General features: G+C 52.9%; 1 protein-coding gene across 17 annotated transcripts in view; it reads left to right on the top strand.

The window, feature by feature from the left end:
• The window catches only part of PHF19 (PHD finger protein 19), a 51,989-nt gene that overhangs the window by 25,421 nt on the left and 6,684 nt on the right, over nt 1–19,884 (top strand). For 5 of the 17 annotated variants that reach the window (XM_073806492.1, XM_073806491.1, XM_073806494.1 and 2 more), the window contains 15 exons: nt 152–226; nt 723–923; nt 1,438–1,519; nt 3,936–4,031; nt 4,533–4,633; nt 5,303–5,451; nt 7,139–7,234; nt 7,985–8,053; nt 8,255–8,375; nt 10,597–10,664; nt 11,957–12,115; nt 12,733–12,820; nt 13,585–13,670; nt 14,654–14,749; nt 15,930–18,503. In XM_073806492.1, coding sequence (XP_073662593.1) covers nt 176–226; nt 723–923; nt 1,438–1,519; nt 3,936–4,031; nt 4,533–4,633; nt 5,303–5,451; nt 7,139–7,234; nt 7,985–8,053; nt 8,255–8,375; nt 10,597–10,664; nt 11,957–12,115; nt 12,733–12,820; nt 13,585–13,670; nt 14,654–14,749; nt 15,930–16,272 — 1,806 coding nt within the window. In that variant the 5' untranslated portion in view covers nt 152–175 and the 3' untranslated portion in view covers nt 16,273–18,503. Of the gene's footprint in view, nt 1–151; nt 227–722; nt 924–1,437; nt 1,520–2,724; nt 2,873–3,935; nt 4,032–4,532; nt 4,634–5,302; nt 5,452–5,481; nt 6,272–7,138; nt 7,235–7,984; nt 8,054–8,254; nt 8,376–10,596; nt 10,665–11,956; nt 12,116–12,732; nt 12,821–13,584; nt 13,671–14,653; nt 14,750–15,929; nt 18,504–18,544; nt 18,716–19,286; nt 19,431–19,884 lie in introns of those variants that run through there. The other 12 variants (XM_073806496.1, XM_073806497.1, XM_073806495.1 and 9 more) reach the window with 9 other exon arrangements.

Raw genomic sequence — 19,884 nt, 5'->3', positions numbered from 1 at the left:
CACATTTGTAGGATGGTGAGAGACAGATGTGGAGAGGTTGGCATGGCAATGACTTCACTGCTTGGAGCCGGTTTGCATCTGAGTAAAAGCATAAGTGAGTTTAAATGTCCCAGAATTGGTGTCCATTAAATCATCCCATAATTGAGAACAGAAAAGGAGATTGCAGAAGACACAGATGGCCAAGTCTATACCAGTTCACAAGCCACCCAGGAGTTTCCCTCTCCAGGTGAGTTTTCTCTGGCCAGCTCTCAGGGTAGGGGTCAGGGGTCTGAGAACTTCCCGCTGCCCCCTGGAGAAGGTCCTCCACTCAGAGAACACAGAGTGTGTTTGCTTTAGGGATAAAACCTCTGGCTGTGAAGCCAGGGAGTGAGGTTCAGGCCCCACTGGGCAGGGAGATTTTGCTCCGTGGTTGGTTGAGAGAGCCTTTCTACTTAGAAGGCTGCATGGTATGGGTGGGGAGAGAGCAGGACTTAGAATCAGCTCGCCTGATTATGGACCATGACTCTGCCTCTGACCCCATAGCCACTTCCCCTTGCCAAACCTCAGTTTCCTGACTGGTAAAATGGGAATAATAATGCCTCCCTCACAGCGTTGTCAGCAGGATCCAGTGAGATGATAAACGCGTCTGGCACATAGCACAGGTTACATAAATGGTTGTTTCTTTCCTTCCTTCCCCTTCTCCTGAAGTAAGGAGTAAAAACCCCTTTCTCTTTCTCTTCCAGTGTCAGTGGAAGCTGATGGAGAATCGAGGTCTGGACCCAGGGACTCGGGACTCCTATGGTGCCACCAGCCACCTCCCCAACAAGGGGGCCCTGGCAAAAGCCAAGAACAACTTCAAAGACCTGATGTCCAAGCTGACAGAGGGCCAGTATGTGCTGTGCCGGTGGACAGATGGACTGTATTATCTCGGGAAGATCAAGAGGGTAAACCTTTCCTTCCTGGCCCCAGTTCCCAGGCTCAGCATCTCTCTGCTCATCCTCTGGTCTTGGCCTCAGACCAGTGATGGAGGCTGGGAGACTGCTGGGAAATTCCCGCCTTGTTCTTATGCTCCAAACTGAAAGTGGAAGGAGGCGGAGCCTGCAAAGGCAGGTGCCATCCTTAGGGCCAACATCTTTAGAAAAGTGCTCTGTGAGCCTACAAAACAAAATAAAGTCAGGTTGGAGAGGACCACAGACGATCACCTGGCCTGTTCTGTCCTTGGCGTTCCCGCCAAGTTGCCGTCCCCCAGTCCCTGACTGCACAACTCCAGTGAGTGGGTGTGCACTACCTCCGGAACTGCCATCCTCCTTCCCCTTCTAGCCTGGCTTTCCTTTTTGCAGCACAAGGAGAGGTCTAAAGCCTCTGACCTGTGGGGACAGAAATGGGAGAGGAAGACCGTGTTCAAGTGGCTTTTCCCCGGTTACTGTCTCACACTGCCCTTCCCTCTCTCTGCCCCAGGTCAGCAGTTCTAAGCAGAGCTGCCTTGTAACTTTTGAAGATAACTCCAAATACTGGGTCTTGTGGAAGGACATACAGCATGGTGAGTATTCCTGTGATTTCAGGCACCCCCCCGCCCCGCAGCCCAATCCCCGATCCTCTCTCCGCCTCTCCCTCCATTTTTTCCTTCTCGCCTTCTGTCTCTAACTTCTGGCAACTGGCCTTGTCCTTGGAGCCCCAGGTGCACCTGAGACGCTGATCGGATTACCAGCTGTACATTTATGTGGAAACACACTTGTAACATCTGTCATCCCCTTGAGTACTCCTACTCATGAGGGAGGCAGGCAGATGGAGAAAGTGGCCCAGGGAGGTGCTGGGAGAGCAGGGTTGGGTCCCAGGCCTGTGTTTGCTTCCTTGCTGCCCAAAGCTCTGGGTCACTCTGGGGCTAGGGAACAGGGAAGGGCCCAGGCAATCAGAATTGTCACCTTTCGATATAAGCACAGTGTCCCCTGTCAGCATGGTAAGAAAACGAGGGAGGCAGCTTTCTTCATGGGGGAAAGACCAAACAAGCAGATATGAACCAGGCAAGGTGATGATGGACTTACCAGGATGGAGCTAGGCCAGTTTTCAGAGGTGAAAGGGAGCTGGGTTGGGTACCATTCCTGCCCTCAGAGAGCTGATACTGTCTTACAGAGATGACAGATTGGGGGCATTCTTGCCACCTTTCTTCCTTGCCATGTACATGACAGACATCACTAATCAATCACAACACTTGCATATTTTCAACATGGAGCTCCAAGCAGCCACTACTAGTCAGAGTTACCGTGAGAGAAGAGACTTTTTTTTTTGCCATTTATGCTCTAACAGGAGAACCGACATGGCGGTATGTGGGGAAGAGGCAGGTTTTAGGGTCCAGTATTCCTCGGACCAAGATATTCTAGCTCTGCCACTTACTGCTGCATATCTTTGGGTGAGTGACATAACCTCTGTGAGCCTGTTTCTTCATCTGAGAAAAAGGAGACTGAACGTACTGGCCTCACAGTGTGGTTAAATGCTTAGCCCAGTGCTGCTGAGTTACAGGGAGGCTGTTTCTGAAGAATTTGTTACCGTAAGAGATGATTTCAAGAGCCTGCCAAGCAGAGGCCACAGAACCCAGCCAGTTAGTTGAGCTTCCAAATTGCCTTTTTCTCCAAGACGTTGTGGCTAATACAGGCTGATGCTTCTCCAAGCCCCTCTCACCCTAAAGGTATTATTTAAAAATCCAAAGCAACGAGGGTCTCCTCTCCTGGGCTACCTTCTTTTTCAAAGCAGAAGGAGCCAGCTGGTGAGGAAAGACAGTCCAAACCATGGATCGAAGTAGCACACCATGAATAGAAGGCCCACTGTGTGCCAGGCACTAAGGAGGTGCTGCAGTGCTCACCGTGTGGCTCCCCAGCCAGATCACTGCTCCTCACAGGTAGGACAGCAGCCCTCCGGGGTCGCCCAAGATTAGAGCATAAGGCTGAGCACGCTATAGTTACTGATCCATCACTTCATTAAGCCAGTGAAGACTTACTGCGACCCACAGTGGGTCCCGCCTTCCTGGGAGCATATTCAGGGATAAGAGGCAAGACATCATTTATTCAACAAACATGTCTTGAACACGTGTTATGTGCCACACCCCATAAGAGGTCCTGGGGACACAGAGATGAACAGATACCTTTTCTGCCCTTACAGAACTTTCCGTCTGCTAGGGGAAATGAGACAGAAACACACATCAAAATGTATCTTACTTTATTCACTCAAACCCTTCAGTCATAAATACATATTTCTTCTTCAGCAACGCCAAATTGCAAAGGAAAAAAAGAGAGATGGAGAGGGAAACTGTAGATTAAAAGCAATTGATCAAACTTAAAATTGTTATGACTTTTTTGAGACAATTGAATATGTGAACACTAACTGAATTTGTTGATATTAAGAATTTATTTTTAATTTTTAGGTGCAATAAAGGTGCTGTAGTTATTTTTTTTTTTGGAGTCCTGAACTTTCAGCGATACGTACTGAAATATTTAATACAGGAGGGGGGGAAGTGAGTGGGAATATAGTCAAAACAAGATTGGCCGTGAGTTCATGATTGTTGATAAGAACGTGGAGTTTCATTATAACATTCTGTTATTATTCCATAATAAAATTTTTTTTTAAATTATTTAACATAAAATACTTTAACAAATCAAGTTAAATTAAGCAGGGGAGGCAGCATGACACGGTGAAAAGGACAAATAATGTGATGTCAGTTAGCTGCGGGTTTGAATCCCCCCCTCCTACTTACCAGCTGAGCGTGGGACTTAACCTCTCCGAGCCTCAATTTCCCCATCTTTAGAATGGGCTAATGGGAATAGGCAGCTCAGACTGGTTGGGGAGATTCAGTGAGTTGGCCTACGGGGCCCAGCACTCAGTAGAGGCTCAGCACCTGGAATGTAATTTTAAAACTGCTGTTTCCTGTGAGCCCGACCTGACCCTAGAGGGCCTCGTTCTTTCAGCTGGTGTTCCAGGAGAGGAACCCAAGTGCAACATCTGCCTGGGGAAGACATCAGGACCACTGAATGAGATCCTCATCTGTGGGAAGTGTGGCCTGGGTGAGTGTGATGAGCAGGGCATGGAGAAGGCCCAGACCTGTGGGTCCCCATTCCCCGCTGGCTCGGGACCTGCGTCGCCTCAGACCATTGGGGCCTTAGCTGGCTTCCTGTTTCTTTTGGAGCTCCAGAGTGACAAGGGGCCAGTCTCTGGGAAAGAGGGCCCAGGGAGGTGATCCCTGGGGAAAGCTGGGGCTTCTGGAAAGTGAGAGAAGTTATGCACTTTGGAGCTCCCGTGGGTGGAGAGGATGGGTAGGAGAGATGGGGCACAGAGGCTGAAGCCAGACCTTTGGTGCTTCCCGCCGTGGGCCAATGCTGGCTCTTAGTGGCCTGCTTGGACACCAGCCTGGCTGCCTGGTGAGCATGACCAGCCAGTCCCCTGGCAGCTGGCAGGCACACAGCTCCTAGGACTTGCCGCAGCCCTCCCCAGCCTGCCGCCTCTGGGCTGACTGGCCTCGGGCCACTGCTTCCTCGTGGGCACTCACCCCCTCTCCTTTGCCATAGGTTACCACCAGCAGTGCCACATCCCCATAGCGGGCAGTGCCGACCGGCCCCTGCTCACACCTTGGTTCTGCCGACGCTGCATCTTTGCGCTGGCTGTGCGGGTGAGCCCTCCATCCTTCCCACCCTGCTTCTCCCCATCCTCCAGTCTGGAAGCCCAGAGGCCCCCTGGGCTCGGGCCTCACTCCTGGTCACAGAGCCTGGCTTTGGAGGCAGACAGAGACTGCCACTTAATCAGCTGTATGTCCTTGTGCAGTTCCTTAGCCTCCCTGAGCCTGTTTCCTTGGTTGTTAAATGCATACAGGTTTGGGGACTTCCCTGGTGGTCCAGTGGTTAAGACTCCGCACTTCCAATGCAGGGGGTGCGGGTTCGATCCCTGGTGGGGGAATTAAGATGCCACATGCTGTGCGGCCAAAAAAAAGAAAACAAGTACTCTTTAAATGGATACAGGTTTGGTGTCAGGAGTAGGAGGCCCCCAACAAATAGTGAGAAATCACTATTAAGAGAGAAAATCCATATAAGCGCCCACTCTCAATATGTGTTGGTTATTATTGTTACTTTTATTGTTGTGCTTATTACTATTAATATTATTGAAAATGCAGCTCCTTGGGGATAGAGAGAGGATGGATCTGGGGTTGATGAGAAGAGGCTTTGTGCGTTTCTGACTACATTGCAATATCTTGTTCCACCTGGTCGGCATTAGCCTTGATAGGGAGCCATGTGTGGCCCAACCGGGACCCCCGCGGGTAACCCGGGCCCTCATCTTCCCGCAGAAAGGCGGCGCGCTGAAGAAGGGCGCCATCGCCAGGACCCTGCAGGCTGTGAAGATGGTGCTGTCCTACCAGCCCGAGGAGCTGGAGTGGGACTCGCCCCACCGCACCAACCAGCAGCAATGCTACTGCTACTGCGGCGGGCCGGGAGAGTAAGGCCGCGGGGGCGGGGCGGGGCGCGGGGCGGGGCCCCAGGGAAGCGGGGTAGGCGCGGCTGGCTGGGGCAGCCAGACCCCCATGGAAGAGCCCGTATCCTCCTTCAGGCCTCGGGGATGACACCTGAGCGCGCGCGGGGCTCGAGAGCACAGGGCTAGCGCTCTCCGCAGCGGGGTGCAGGGGAGTGGCGGTTGTTCTCTTGGGGCACCGTGGAAAAGAAGGCAGTATTGAAGAGTGGTTACCAGACTGGCCCCCAGTGTCCAACCAGCCCCTTAGAGCTGTGCTACCCCTGAGCCTCAGTTCTCATCATAGTTTTCCCGTGACGTGGTGGTTGTGAGCGGTGTGTGAATTAGGTCATTCACGTAAAGGCCCACACAGTTCCTGGCTCTTGGTAAGCACTTTAACGATTGTGAGCTGTTACTGTTGGTGCATGGACGTGGAGATAAACCTTTCCGTTGCCAGAGTCAATGAGACAGGCTGCTGATGAGCTATGAAGGTCCTTTTCCCTGGAGGTGTGCAAGCAGGGGTTGGGGGGAATACCTTGGGGACGCTGTGGAGGGGGTTCTCACCCTGACTATATGTAGGATGGGAGTCTTTGATTCTTCCTTGTGGCCTGGGCCTCCATGCAGCCATGGCCGATTGAGCCTGTTCCCTTGGGCTGACTGCACCAACACTGTGGGAGGAACCACGGAAGTGAGAGATGGAACCTCTGCCCTCAGGAAACAGCCTCCAGTTCACCCTGAAGTCCTGAGTCTCATCCCCAAGTTCTGCTGACAAGCACTAGGGGTCTGGAGGCTGTGCTTACGACGTAGCCGGGTGATTTGGGCAAATCACTTGAAGTACTTCATCTCTCAAGTGGGATTAATAACCTCGGCCCCATCATCCTTCCGTGGGTGTTGAGGCCTTTGGGATAACAGATGGAGAAATGCTTATAGAGACCTTTGCAGCATTGAGGTGGTGGTTCTCAATGCTTACTGGGCAGAGTTGCTCGGGTGATTGTCAGAAGTGTGTTTCCCAGGGGCTATCCCAAAGATTGAGTAGGCCTGGAACGGGTCAAGGAATCTTCTGCATTTTAACCTGGACCCCAGGTGATTTTGATGCTGGTGGTCCAAGGACCACACCTGACAAGGTGTGAACAAAGCATTGACTGTTAATTAAGAAAGCACCTTTTTGGTTTTCATTCTTATTCAGTGAGTAGTTGTTGAATGGTTGTCATAGGGTAAATACATTACCAGGTGAGGGGCTTATAGGAGCCTTTATTCTCCCATGAAGTCTCCAGGGCAAACCTTTCCCCAACAGTAGTGTTTGGGAAGCAGTGTGTGAGGCACAGACCAGAGATGGGGGCTCCAGTGTGGCACAAAGAGCGTGGGCTTTGAAGTCAGGGAGGCCAGGATTTGAGTCACCATCCACCACTTGCCTCCTGAGTGACCTTGAACAATCTGTTTAACCTCTGACTCACCTGTAAAGTGGTCAGCGGCCCATGTTTGACCAGACGGTGAGATCAAATGATATAGCCTAAGCCCTGCTGCCAGGGCTTCCCCTGGCACAGCCCAGTGCTCAGTAACTGTGAGTTCTCTTCCCTTCCCCCCGCTGGAGGGCGAGTTTGTGTTGGGAAAGGTTGCTGAGGCTGATCCCTGGCTGGGAGTGTGGGCCTGGCTGACCCTGGCTCCTCTGGCTCTCCAGATGGTACCTGCGGATGCTGCAGTGTTACCGGTGCAGGCAGTGGTTCCACGAGGCCTGCACCCAGTGTCTCAATGAGCCCATGATGTTCGGAGACCGGTAGGTGCTAATCTGGTCTGGCTCAGCCTTGGGGGCGAGGTGGGGGGATGGGGGCAGCAGCTGCAGCAACTCCTTCAGGTTGCCTGCCAAGCCCCAGACCCCCAGTGGGGGGCTGGGACAGCGTGTCCCTGTCTACAGAGGCAGCTCAGGGTAAGGAGGCCTTCCCAGTAGAGGGACACTCTGGGCCACATCCCCAGTCGCAGCCCCACCTTGCCTAAGCCCCAGACGCTTCAAGTGTCTGGGGAAGGGGGAGAGACACAGGCCCTGCCCCAGCCCTGACCGGGGTTGTTGGAGGAGGCAGTGGGGGAAATGGATGACTTGATCTGGCCTCTAACCAAGGGGGCTAAGCTAGTGGAAGGCTTATGTGTGTCAAACAGGATACTGTGTGTGTCTTGGTTGGTGTCTCACGTGGTTTGTGATTGAGTGCGTGTGTGTGTGTGTGTGTGTGTGTGTGTGTGTGTCAGGCAGAGGGGAAGAGGGTGGTCCCTGCAGCCCAGCCTAGTTCAGCTCACTCAGAACTCAGCCACCCTCCAGGGCAGTGATATTTGGGAAAGGGTTTGAGGTACTGGTTAGAAGGGGTAGGGGAGTAGTTCTTGGTCCCTGTTCTGCCCCATCTTTATCCCCTCCCCAGAGGGAATGAGGACAATGCTGACTCTGGGAAAGCAGGCGGGAGGTGGGGGTGAGGGCACTGGACCAGGGTCGGGTGTCAGAGCCCCTCCTACCACAGGCCCCCTTTTCACCCACCCACAGGTTCTACCTGTTTTTCTGCTCCGTGTGCAACCAGGGCCCAGAGTACATCGAGAGGTTGCCCCTGCGATGGTGAGAGGGTGGGGCTTGGCCCAGGCCCACTCCTGTCCCTTCCCAGTTTCTCCCTTCCCTCCTCCCTCCGGGAACAATTCCATTTCCAGCCACCAGGTCCCAGCCTTGCCCCTGCCCTTCAGCCTGGACCCAGGATGCTCCAGCCCTGGCTGCACAGGCTGCCAGCTCACTGTGGGCCTGCCTCCTTGCACCCTTGCCTAGGGTCGATGTGGTTCACCTGGCCCTCTACAACCTGGGGGTGCAGAGCAAGAAGAAGTACTTTGACTTTGAGGAGATTCTGGCCTTTGTCAACCACCACTGGGAGCTCCTGCAGCTTGGCAAGGTATGCGAGACCGTGGGACGTCAGAATGGCGAGAAGCCGTTCCACAGTGGGGTTCCCTAAGTCCAGAGAGGTGAGAGGTTTGCCCAGGGCCACACGGCGCCGCACTAGGATCTGGGTCTCTGAGCACAGTTCTTCAGGAACGCTGGCTGTCCGTGAGGGCTGCTGAGTGGGGACAAAGACCCAGAGCCTTTGAGCCGTTGCATCTCTGAGTCCAGGCGTCTGAGCCTGTTCCCTGCAAGGAGCTTCCTAACCCAGGCTTTGGTAGTGGGTGGGTTAGGGCCTCACCAGCTCAGCTGTAGGGAGCTGGGGGTCGAGTCTGGCTGGAGGAGATCTCCCTACAGAGCTGTGTGACCCACTCCAGATTACCTGGCTAGGATGGAAAGTGAAGTGGGCCTGCCCTCTGCCGGTCGTACTCTGAATAGCAGAAGAGATCACCAGGGGTCTGGGAACTGGGATTCACGGAGTGAAGTCACAAACCAGAGACTTTCAGGATGTCAGAGGTAGAGAGCTGAGCCAGGGCTTCCCCAACCACTTCCACGGCAGGGCCATGCACCCTTTAATGACAGCCTCTGAATCCTCTCCACCACATCCAGAGTGAGTCATCTCTGCTGACTGCCCCAAATCCTTTAGTGAAATAGGGCTTTTTTTTTTTTAAAGTAACCTTATGCTTGGCAGAAGTTCTTCATATAGTAACATCTTCGTTTACAGTGTTTGATAATTTACAAAAGGCATACATATTATAAAGCCCTTAAAGATAGGTAGAGCTGGGATTTTTAAATAATTTTTTCCTGATTTATTAAAAAAAAACTCATACATGTTCCTGGTAGAAAATTTTCAAAGTACCAAAAAGTATAAGAAAGTACACTTCAAAGAAAACCATCCATACTCCTGCATCTCACCACTCAGAAACATCCACTGCTAACACACACAGGTGCACAGAGTTCAAGCCTCTCATTTACGTCTGTTTTTCTTTTTATAGGGCTTAGATTATACGGTATTTACAATTTTTTATTGAAGTATAGTTGATTTACAATATTATGTTAGTTTGAGGCATACAGCAGTGATTCAATCATATATATATATGTGTGTGTGTGTGTGTGTGCGTGTGTATACATACACACACACACATATTTTATCCAGATTCTTTTCCATTATAGGTTATTACAAGGTATTGAATATAGTGCCCTGTGCTATACAGTAAATCCTTGTTGCTTATCTATTTCACGTATAGTAGTGTGTATCTCTTAATCCCATACTCCTCTAATTTATCCCTTCCCCCTCCTTTTCCTCTTTGGTAACCGTAAGTTTGTGGGAATGTAAATTGGTGCAGCCACTATAGAAAACAGAATGTAAGTTCCTTAGAAAACTAAAAATAGAGCTACCATATGATCCAGTAACCCCACCCCTGGGCATATATTCAGAAAAGATGAAAACTCTAATTCGAAAAGACACCTGCACCCCAATGGTCATAGCACTATTTACAATAGCCAAGACATGGAAACAACCCAATTTCCCATCAATAGATGATTGGTTTAAGAAGATGTGGTGTATATATACAATGGAGTATTACTCAGCCATAAAAAGAATGAAATATTACCATTTGCAGCAACATGAATGGACCTAGAGAATATTATACTAAGTGAAATAGGTCAGACAAATATTATGTCACTTGTATGTAGAATCTAAAAAATAATACAAATGAATCTGTATACAAAACAGACAGTATATACAATTTTAAGTCATTTTTTTTCAGTTTACATTATATCATAAATACTTTTCCATGTTATGAAAGAGTTTTTAATCAGCATTTTTCATGGCTGCATGGTTTCCACCATAGTTTACTTGCTTGTTTCTTTCCTGTTGGGCATGTAGTTTCTTTCCCATCATTAGGAAAATGAGGCGGTGAACTTTTTTGTACATAAAGCTTTATTTGTGTGTCATGTCTGTATGACAGGTTCCACGGAGCAGCATTACTGGGTCAAGGGCATGGACATTTTTAAAGCTCTTGATACATTTAGGACAGGAGTTACGCTCCTCATTTACAGATGGGGACGTGAGCTCAGAGGTGAAAAGACTTGTCTGAGATCATGGAACAAGTCAGTGGTCCTCGCCTGGAGGACTCGGGGCATCAGGAGATTGAGGGGAGGGTGGGGGCAGGGGCTGAGGTCTTCTCAGATGCCATGCGCCAGGTCTGACTGTCCTCTGCCCTGCTCCCCCGTAGCTCACCAGCACCCCCGTGACGGACCGAGGACCGCATCTCCTCAACGCTCTGAACAGTTATAAAAGCCGGTGCGTGCAGGGAAGGGAGGGAGTGCTGTGGGCCCCCCGACAGGTTGGATTTCAGTTAAAGCGTCTTCCTACCTCATAACCTTGGCACAAGCTATGCTCCCACCTGGGTCTCCCTCCACTTCTCTTTGACTATATGAATATTACCCGTCCTTCAAGATCAGGGAGCACCCACTTCATTTGGGATGCCTCCCCTGACCACTCCAGCAGCCAGACACATTTTGATACTGGACTCAGCTCCATAGGGGGCTGAAACCCCTGCTCTCTGAGGGCCCGCTGCTGTCTGAGGTCTCCCTTGCAGTAGCCATCTGTGGTTCTGGGCCAGGCACTGAAGCACGGATTCACCACCTGTCCCCAGCCCATGTCTGCCCATCCACACTGCTGAGTTCTTCTCAGAACACACGGCTGGCATGCCCCTCGCTACCACCACGGAGAATGCCCAAGCTCCTTAGCATGGCATTCAAGGCCTCTTATGATCAGACCCTGCCCATACCTTCTGCCACGGACCCTTTGCTTTATCTATTCTGGGCGTCAGCCATTCTGAACCCTTTGCTTTCCTACTCAGTGCTTTTGCTCACACTCTTTCTTCACCTAGGATGCTCCTTGATGCCTTTCATTCATTTGTTCCATCAATGACTATTTATTGAACTGCTCTGTGTCAGCCCTGTGTAGGTACTGAGGACACCGTGAATAAGACACGGTCCCTGCTTCTGTGAAACCTCCCCAGACATCTCTAGACAGAACTATCCACTCTCTCTTTCATCTTGTCACGGTTTGGGGCCCAGACACAGCCCTCTACTTGAGTACGTGGGGCCTCCTGACCTCTCTGTGGACGGTCTCCTGAGGGTAGGACTGTGGCTAAGTCACCTCTGCAGCCTCATGGCAGCTCAGCCAGTGATGAAAGGGTGAGGGAAGTGCCTGGAGGTGCTTTCAGTCTCCTTGGGGAGAGCAGAGAACAGAGTGGTGTGGAATGCAGTGTTTTGACCACAGGGTTCCACGGGGAGCTGGAGGAGGGCTTCCTGTAGGCAGAGGCCTTGGGGCTGGTTGAGGCAGAGAAGAAAAGGGAGGAGCAGCAAGAGCCACACACAAGACAAGGAAGCACGGGGACGAGCCGCCGGCTGCGTTCTCGGCCGCCACCTGGAGCCCCTGATCCCACAGGCTTCGAGGAATCAGTGTCTCCACGGGCCACTCTGGGTCCGGGGAGGCAGAGAGGGAGGTTTTAACACTTGACTCTCCTCCCCAGGAGGATGGACGGACAGGCTCCAGAGCTTTCTCCTCTCCCTGCCCACCCCCAGGTTCCTCTGTGGCAAGGAGATCAAGAAGAAGAAGTGCATCTTCCGCCTGCGCATCCGCGTCCCGCCCAACCCCCCCGGGAAGCTGCTGCCCGACAAGGGCCTGGTGCCCACTGAGAACGGCGCCTCTGAGCTGCGTAAGAGAGGAAAGAGCAAGCCTGGGTCAGTGCCTGGGGCCCTTGGGCCGGGGCCGCAGCCGACCTCGGGTCCTCTGCTCCCCGCTCCAGCTGCAGCCCCCTCCGATGGGCTGTGTGGTGGCATCCAAGTGATCAAGGCAGGCCTCCAGCCAGTTAGTCCCAGCTGGAGGCACCCTGAACCGGCCAGTCAGTGGCTGAGCCGGGACCTGATACCACGCTCCCGCTCCTTCAGCCACAGCCCCTTGTGGCCTCGCTTGGAGGGAAAGCCAGATCACGGGACCCAGTCTTGCTGGCTTAGGGCTGAGGCAGAGGTCAAGGGGCAGTCAGTGTGTAAGGGGTCCCTAGCGCTCCCGGCTGAGCCCAGCCCCCTCTTCCTGGCATGGGGGGTGAGGGGCAGAGCACCTGGATGCCCGAGGCAGGAGAGGCACCTCCTCTCCTGCCTGCGCACTATACCCCACCACCCTCACACACCTGCTGCCCCAGAGGACCCCCCCGCCGCCTCCCCAGGTCTCCTTGTAAAGGAGAGCCTGTGCCCACTCCCACGCTGTGACCCCACCCCTGCCCAGCCACTCCTCCCTCGGGGCCACCCTCTGGGCCTTCAGGCTCTGACTGGGCCACCCTTTCCCTTTTCTGTCTCCACAGTTTGTTGCCTCATGATTTCCAGCAGCAGAAAAGGCGAGTTTATAGAAGAAAAAGATCAAAGTTTTTGCTGGAAGATGCTATCCCCAGTGTTAGTTTCTCGTTTTCTCACTCTCCACTTTCACACTCAGGGTCAGCACATACTAGGGATTCCTGTGCAGAAAACTAAGTCCCCCAGGCCCAGGGGACTCTCCCACGTCCCCGAAAGGATCCTTTTACAGCTGGTTAAACAAGGAAGGGCCAGGCACTGCGAGACTCCTCCTTCATCTCCCCAAGTTCTCCCAAGAACCCAGAGCGGGGCTGGGCAAGGGCAGGTAATATCCTTGCCTCCACTGTCCAGGTGGGGAAACTGAGGGCCCAGGAGGGCAGTGACCCTCCTGAGGTCACACCTCAGGCAGTGGCAGAGCCCAGCCCAGAACCAGAGCTCCAGAGCATTCTTGCCTTCTTCAGTAGCCCTGCATCCTCACTGAGGCCCTCGCTGTGGGCAGTAACATTAGCCGTGTCTCCAATGGACCATTTATAAGGCACCTTCACAACTGTCATTCCATTCTGCCACGCTCCCTGACACCTCCTAAGAGTGAAGCTCAGAAGGGGTTATTACCCACCTTTTGCAGTTGAGGTAACTCAAGCCCAGAGATCGAACAGTCAGACAACCGGCCAGAGACAGAGCCAGGACTAGAACTGACATGACCTGGCTCCCTGGTCAGGACTGGAAAAAAGAGGAAGGGACAAGTCTGACCCTCAGAAGGCCAGCTGGCCCCGTGCAGCCTGTGCGGCCCTCAGCGGGGAGGAGGGTGCTGTGAAAGGCGGAAGTGATGCTTGCCGGCTGACCGCCCCTCCTTCCTGTGTCCACAGAGTGACTTTACCTCGGCCTGGAGCACCAACCACCACCTAGCCAGCATATTTGACTTCACGCTGGATGAGATACAGAGTTTAAAAAGGTAACAATGAGGGACCTGGCACAGAGGTCTGCTCTGGAGACTGGGATGGAACCAAGCAGGGAGACCACCATTCCTCTAGCTATGGAAGATGTGAAGCAGAGAGCCTTTGGAGGGAAGGGAAGCTCCCCTGGGGTCACTGAGTTAAAGGGTCCGCATTGCAGAAGGCTGCCTGAAAGGTCTGTCTGCATTAGGGCAGCCTAACACCCATGCTGTAAGCCTGCAGGGCTCCCGGGGACAGCTCCGCAGGGCAGCGCTCAAGGCCTGCCTAGCCCGGCCCTCCCTACCTCTCCCACTTCTCCTTGCCTCACGCCTGACACCAAAATTGCTGTGATCACCCCACATTCACGTTCCTCCAGGGAGCCTTCCCTAACCCTCCCCAGGCTGTGGCGGATGCTCCTTGTGTATTCCCACAGAGCCTCGTGCTTGGTACACACAAGGGGAGGGGCCGCATCCATCGTTTTATTTCCAGAACTATTAAAGGTCGTTTCGTGCTTTCCTGTGGGCATGGAGGAGAGAGCAAGGGCTTCAGTCAGTCAGGCCTGGGCTCCGGCCCCTACTTACCAGTTGCCATCTGTGTAACGTTAGCAAAATTCTTTAACCTCTCTGAACCTCCTCACCTGTTCCTGCGTGGTTGTTATGAGACTCAAAATCCTGTACACGAAAGCACTCCCGGCCTGTACAGTGTTGCACGAGTGTCTGGGATCATGGTGATTATCATCTCTAATGACTGTCACAGTGTTTATGTCAGTGCCAGGGGAGGGTGGTCAGGGAAGGCTTTTGTGACTCCTTGGACTCTGAAGGCTGGATGGGTAGGAAATGTTCAGGAGAGAGGAGGTGCCACTGCAGCTGTGGTGGCGGGAAGCTCAGTGGGAAGGTGGCTTCGACTGGGACGAAGGATGCATGTGAGAGGGACCAGGAGATGACGGGGAGGTCCCAAGGGGCGCTGAGGATCAGCGGCTGGCTCACCCTCTCCTCCCTCTTAGCGCCAGCTCAGGCCAGACCTTCTTCTCCGACGTGGACTCCACTGATGCTGCCAGCACCTCTGGCTCCGCTTCCACCAGCCTTTCCTACGACTCCAGGTTAGCTTCCCAGCACGATGGATTCAAGTTCCATCGCTCCCCCCAGAACCCCCAACCCCCTTTGGGATGTGTGGCTCACTCTGTGCATCTGAGTCTCAGGACCTGGCTGCCCTTAAGTGCGTGAGGGTCTGGGACCCTCCGGTTCTGAGTTGTGGGCATTCGGGCTGCTCCTCTTAGCCTGCTACAGGTTATGTGACACCTCTTGCTGGGCAGTTTCAGATCCAGGGTTCTTCCATTCTGGGGTTCTTGGCCTCTGCTTGCCATGATTTTGCAATGTCTGTGCCTCTGACTGCAGGGTCCCCTGACCCTGGTTCTTGGCTGTCTGAACCTGGTGTCTGTCTTGTGGGTGTTTAAGGAAAAGAGCCTGGGAGAGGGGAAATGGCATCCTGCAAAGTATAAGGACTAGGAGAGGGCACAGAAATCCCTGGAGGCCTAGCTGAGGGTACAGCCTGCTTGGCAACAGCTGGTCCTCAGCAGCAAAAGGAGGGTGGTGCTGCAAAGCACACAGACAACTTTTTAACTGAGGCTCTTTTAACTGTACTTAGGATACTTGAGGCCCTTGCAAAAAGTAGAATTTAAAGTATCGATGTAATGCCCATTGAAGCGTGTCTTGTCTCCAAACATCTCTGTCTTTCTCTGCTGTTGCCTCTGTGTTTTCTTCTCTCTTCGGTTCTCACTAGCTCTTTGGGTCTTGGTTTGTTCCTAAGTATCTGTGACCGTGTACCTCTTCTTTTGTGTGTGCGTTTCTTTCCCCCGCTCCGCCTCTTTCTGCCCCTGTGGAGGGGAGAGGGGAGGAGAGGGGACACGTCTGCCTCCCCGTCCCTACCCCTGCATGCCGCCTCCGGCTACAGTGAGTCCAGGTGACCGACTAGGCAGAGTAAGCAGGGCCTCTGCACTGCACGGCTGCAGGAAGCACCAGGATGGTGCTCCTGGACTCAGGCCACACTGAGCTCCTCAGCGTAAGAAACACGGTTTTAGAGCTGGACACGCCTAGGTTTGAATCCGGGCTCTGCCACTCCCCGGCTGGTGGTTTCTCCTCTGGAGCCTCCTCAGGGCTGTTGTAGGGATCCAGGGTGATCATCGGTGCCCAGGGCCTGGTGCCCGGAGTGCTCAGGGACAGGGACTTGGTGGGATAATCCCGTTTCATTCCCGTCGTCGTCCTCCTCCCCTTCCGATACAGACGGACAGTGGGCAGCCGCAAGAGGAAGCTGGCAGCCAAAGCGTACATGCCACTGCGGGCAAAGCGGCGGGCGGCCGAGCTGGGTGGACGCTGCCCCTCCGACAGCAGCGCAGAGGGGGCCTCAGGCCCTGAGCGGCCCGACGAGGGCATCGACAGCCACACGTTCGAGAGCATCAGTGAAGATGACTCATCCTTGTCCCACCTCAAGTCATCCATCACCAACTATTTTGGCGCAGCCGGGCGGTTAGCCTGTGGGGAGAAGTACCAGGTGCTGGCTCGGAGGGTCACGCCTGAGGGCAAGGTTCAGTACCTGGTGGAGTGGGAAGGGACTACCCCTTACTGACCAGCCCCTAAAGGATGCCAGCAGTCCTGGAAACCAAAGGAGAGACAGCGGAAGCCACAGGCTCCCCAGTTCTCTCCAGGCTGGGGTGGGGGAGGGAAGCAAGATGGAGCTGCAAGTGCCTGGCCAGAGCCCTGCCTGCCCGCCTGCCTGCCAGGGCTGTGCCTCCGCTGTGCCCGTTCTGCTCTCCGGCCCCCTCAGGCTCACCACCTCTTTGCCTGTGTCTCTGAGGTCCCGCTGGCTACTTCTCAGTGTCTCCACACACTCCCTCAAACTGTTTACCTGTTCCTCTGAATTAGTGTCCTGCTGGTTCTGTGGGCTGTTCCTGAGGCCCGAGTCTTTGTCCCCAGTGCGTCCCTTTACCTTTCCTTCCCCTTTTGGGTGTGTGTGTTTACACACCCAACCCTCCACTGGACATCCTTACACCTGACCCATCCCAGGGACCACATCATGAGAACAGAAACCTTTGAGAAAGACTGGGTGAAGGTGGGTAAGAGGATGCCTTGAGGAGCCTTTCCCTCTCACTTTCCCGCCTCTCCTTCTGCCCTTGGGAAGAGGTGGTGAGGGTGGGAGAGAGAATGCCTCTGGAAAGCCTGTGTGGCAGAGGCCCTGGGACCTCAGGATCTGAGGCGTGAGGAGACTCAGCCTCTGCTTCCGAAGGCACCAGCACCAGAGCCCAGTTATTAAGGCCCAGAGTGCAGGCTGCAGGCGTCAGCTTCTGAGACCCGTGTTCCCTCCCCTGGCTACATCCCTCTCTGTTACCATGGAGCTGGGCCTGGCCTCGCAAACCTGAGGCTGAAGGAAAGGAAGCCGTGTCCTGCTACACCTCAGACTGTCTCCTCTGCCTCCCACCCGCAGACTCACCCCCCCACGCAGAAGCTTCCATCTGCATGTGTGCTTTCACCTCCAGGCACACACACGGGCCCCGGCCTCCAGGTGTACACACACCACACACACCACACCCACACACACCACACCCACACCCACACACCCACACACACCCACACATTCCTTAGGGTGCCAGCGTGGCTCCTGCCCTTGGCTTTTCCTTGGCTCTCTTCTGGGGGCCATGTGCTGCAACTCAATGTGAACATCCAGCACCTGCCCGTGAACCAGCTGCGACCCTAGAGGGAGGCACGGGGGACTCATACCCTCTTCCTTATCCCCTGCCCCGTTCTGAAATTGACAATCACTTTTGGGGCAGGTTGGGATTTTTTTAAAGGGCCTGAGTCATTAAGTCCCCTCAAAGGGAAGCCTTTGTCAGTGGGAATATACATAGAGTTCTTAGAACCAACATTAAAACTCAGACCCACCTGGAGGGAGACCAAAAATGGGAGGGGGAGGAGACCCCTCATTTTTGCTGCTTCCAGAGGTATTAGAAACTGACTCACTTGATTGGAAAGAAGTGCCTTGACTGGGGCGAGGGGTGTTACCTGATGGGGACCATCCTTGCCAACTGCTGCTGTGGCCTCCAGCTCGGCTGGGTTTTGGAGGCTGCTGGCTGCAAGGTGAAGGGGGGTGAACAGTGAGCTGAGAGCAGCAGGCCTGGAGCTGGTTTTTCCATTAGGCTGACCCCTCCCCATCTGTGGGCATTCAGGGGGGTCCCTGACAGAGTTCAGATGCCCCTTGCCTCAAACCTCAGCCCCAACAGTGCCTTTCAACTGGGACCTCACCTCCTGTACACAGCCCACCCACTTCCTTCTGCTTCCCAGCATGGTCCAGGCAGGAACAAGCTGGTTGGGCCCAGTTCTCTCCCTTCTCAGCTCCACAGCTGCTGCCACTGAAGCCCGCAACTGGGGCCAGGTGGAAGGGGAGCTGAGAAGGCAGCCCCCAACCGCCTGAAGTACGGGGCCAGACCTAACCGGGTGCCTCCTGCCTGGCTCCAGAGAACACAGCAGCCTCCCAGGCCTGCCTTCCAGGCTCCTGAGAAAGTGCAGGATGAACACAGCCTGTCAGTGGACCTGCACCTCCTCTACTCAAGCTCCAGAGGCTCTGGCCTTGAAGAGGAGGACGGGGGGAGACAGTGTCTTCCTCACCTGGAGGTCAGTGTAAGGCCTGGCAAGGTCACACTGACTCCACACCCCAGCATTTCATTCATACCTGAAAATAGCTGCATTACTGCCAACTGACCTTATCATAACCCTGTGCACCTTCGAAAAGATTTATGGTTTTGAATTGCTGCTTTTAATAACATTTGTTATATTAAAATTATAATTAATGTGTCTGATTTACAATTTAAAGGCTCACTTTGAAAAACTGCCTGTCATTCCCCTAGTGAAATATCAGCTGTTGGGTACCAGGAGGAATTAACTCTGGTTTCCTGGAAGGTGAAGAGGAATGGTGAGACCCCATCCTCTCTCTGGCCACTGAGCCACTCCTACCACCACCACATTCTCTCAGCAATATTCTCACCTTTGCCACCAGAAGGATGTGGAACCTTTTTTCTGTGAGTACCTGACCCATGGGGGCAAAAAACATTTGCTGAGGGCCACAGAGAAGTGAAAGCTGGGGACTGAGTTTAGAATGCGACCCTACGAAGATGCTTAAGTACAGGCACTGTAAAACTTTGTTCAGAGTTTGCAAGCACACAGTTGTAGAAATCTGAAGTGCATTCCTGGCCTGGCTCTGCTGGTTGGAACCTGCACCACTTTGTCAGGTTCCTTTGCTCCAGTTCCTCACCCTTCACATGCCTGGGAGAATCCCCGCTGTATTCAGCACCGCAGATACTGAGGGAGCCCTCTCACATACAAATGTGATGGACTACCACCTTAAATAAACTTCTCTAAATCGGGGGTAGTTTGGAGAGAGAACAAGAGGCAGCATGAAGGGATAGGAAAAAGCTACAGGGAACTGAAGGCTATGAGTTCAACTGAACTCTGTTTTCAGAGGTTAGTGTAGCATGTTAAACCCCAAGTGTTAATGTCTGCCCTTAAAAATCTTCTTTAACTACGGCTCCCGCTTTTTCCTACCACTCTTTCTGCTGCAACTTTATAACTGCCCTTGGAACAAAACCACAGTTGGAGCTAGGGCGGGGTAGAGGATGGGATTATTCTCTGGGCTGAAATCAGCGTAATGGAATAAAAACTGAACGGCACCAAGCATCCAGAGATCTGGGCTCTAGTCCAAGTTCTACAGTGAAGAGCCCTATACACCCTCCTGAGGTGAGTGGTCTCCCCGAGCTGGGGAGTCCCTGCTGTTCCTGTGTGGTCTACGTTAGTGTTCACAAATTTACAACACATATCTATCTACGTTTAGAATTTAGGAGCAAGAAATCAGAATTCTCAAAAATTCCCCAAATCATAACTTATTCTTAAAATACTGTGAACATTCTTCATACTTTCCCCGTTATTACAGATATCTAAAAAAAAAAAAAATTAACAAATAGGAATAGTAAGCTTAGTAGAATTTAGAGAAAACTACAGCCTCTAGGGAATACTTAAACACTGGAAAACACCAGGGAACATTATTGGATAGTATTCAAATAACGTAACATTCAAATATCCTAACAAGGTTAGGAGTATACAGAATCATGTGTCAAAATTGCCAAATTAAGAATTTATTTTGCTTCCAAAGCTTATTTCTTGGAATACTGCTCATAGGATTTGTATAAAGTAC

Source organism: Tursiops truncatus, chromosome 6 (assembly GCF_011762595.2).
Source record: "Tursiops truncatus isolate mTurTru1 chromosome 6, mTurTru1.mat.Y, whole genome shotgun sequence".
NCBI classification, from domain to species: Eukaryota; Metazoa; Chordata; class Mammalia; order Artiodactyla; family Delphinidae; genus Tursiops; species Tursiops truncatus.
The sequence above is the reverse complement of the archived record's forward strand: the minus strand, read 5'-3'. Positions and strand labels throughout refer to the sequence as shown.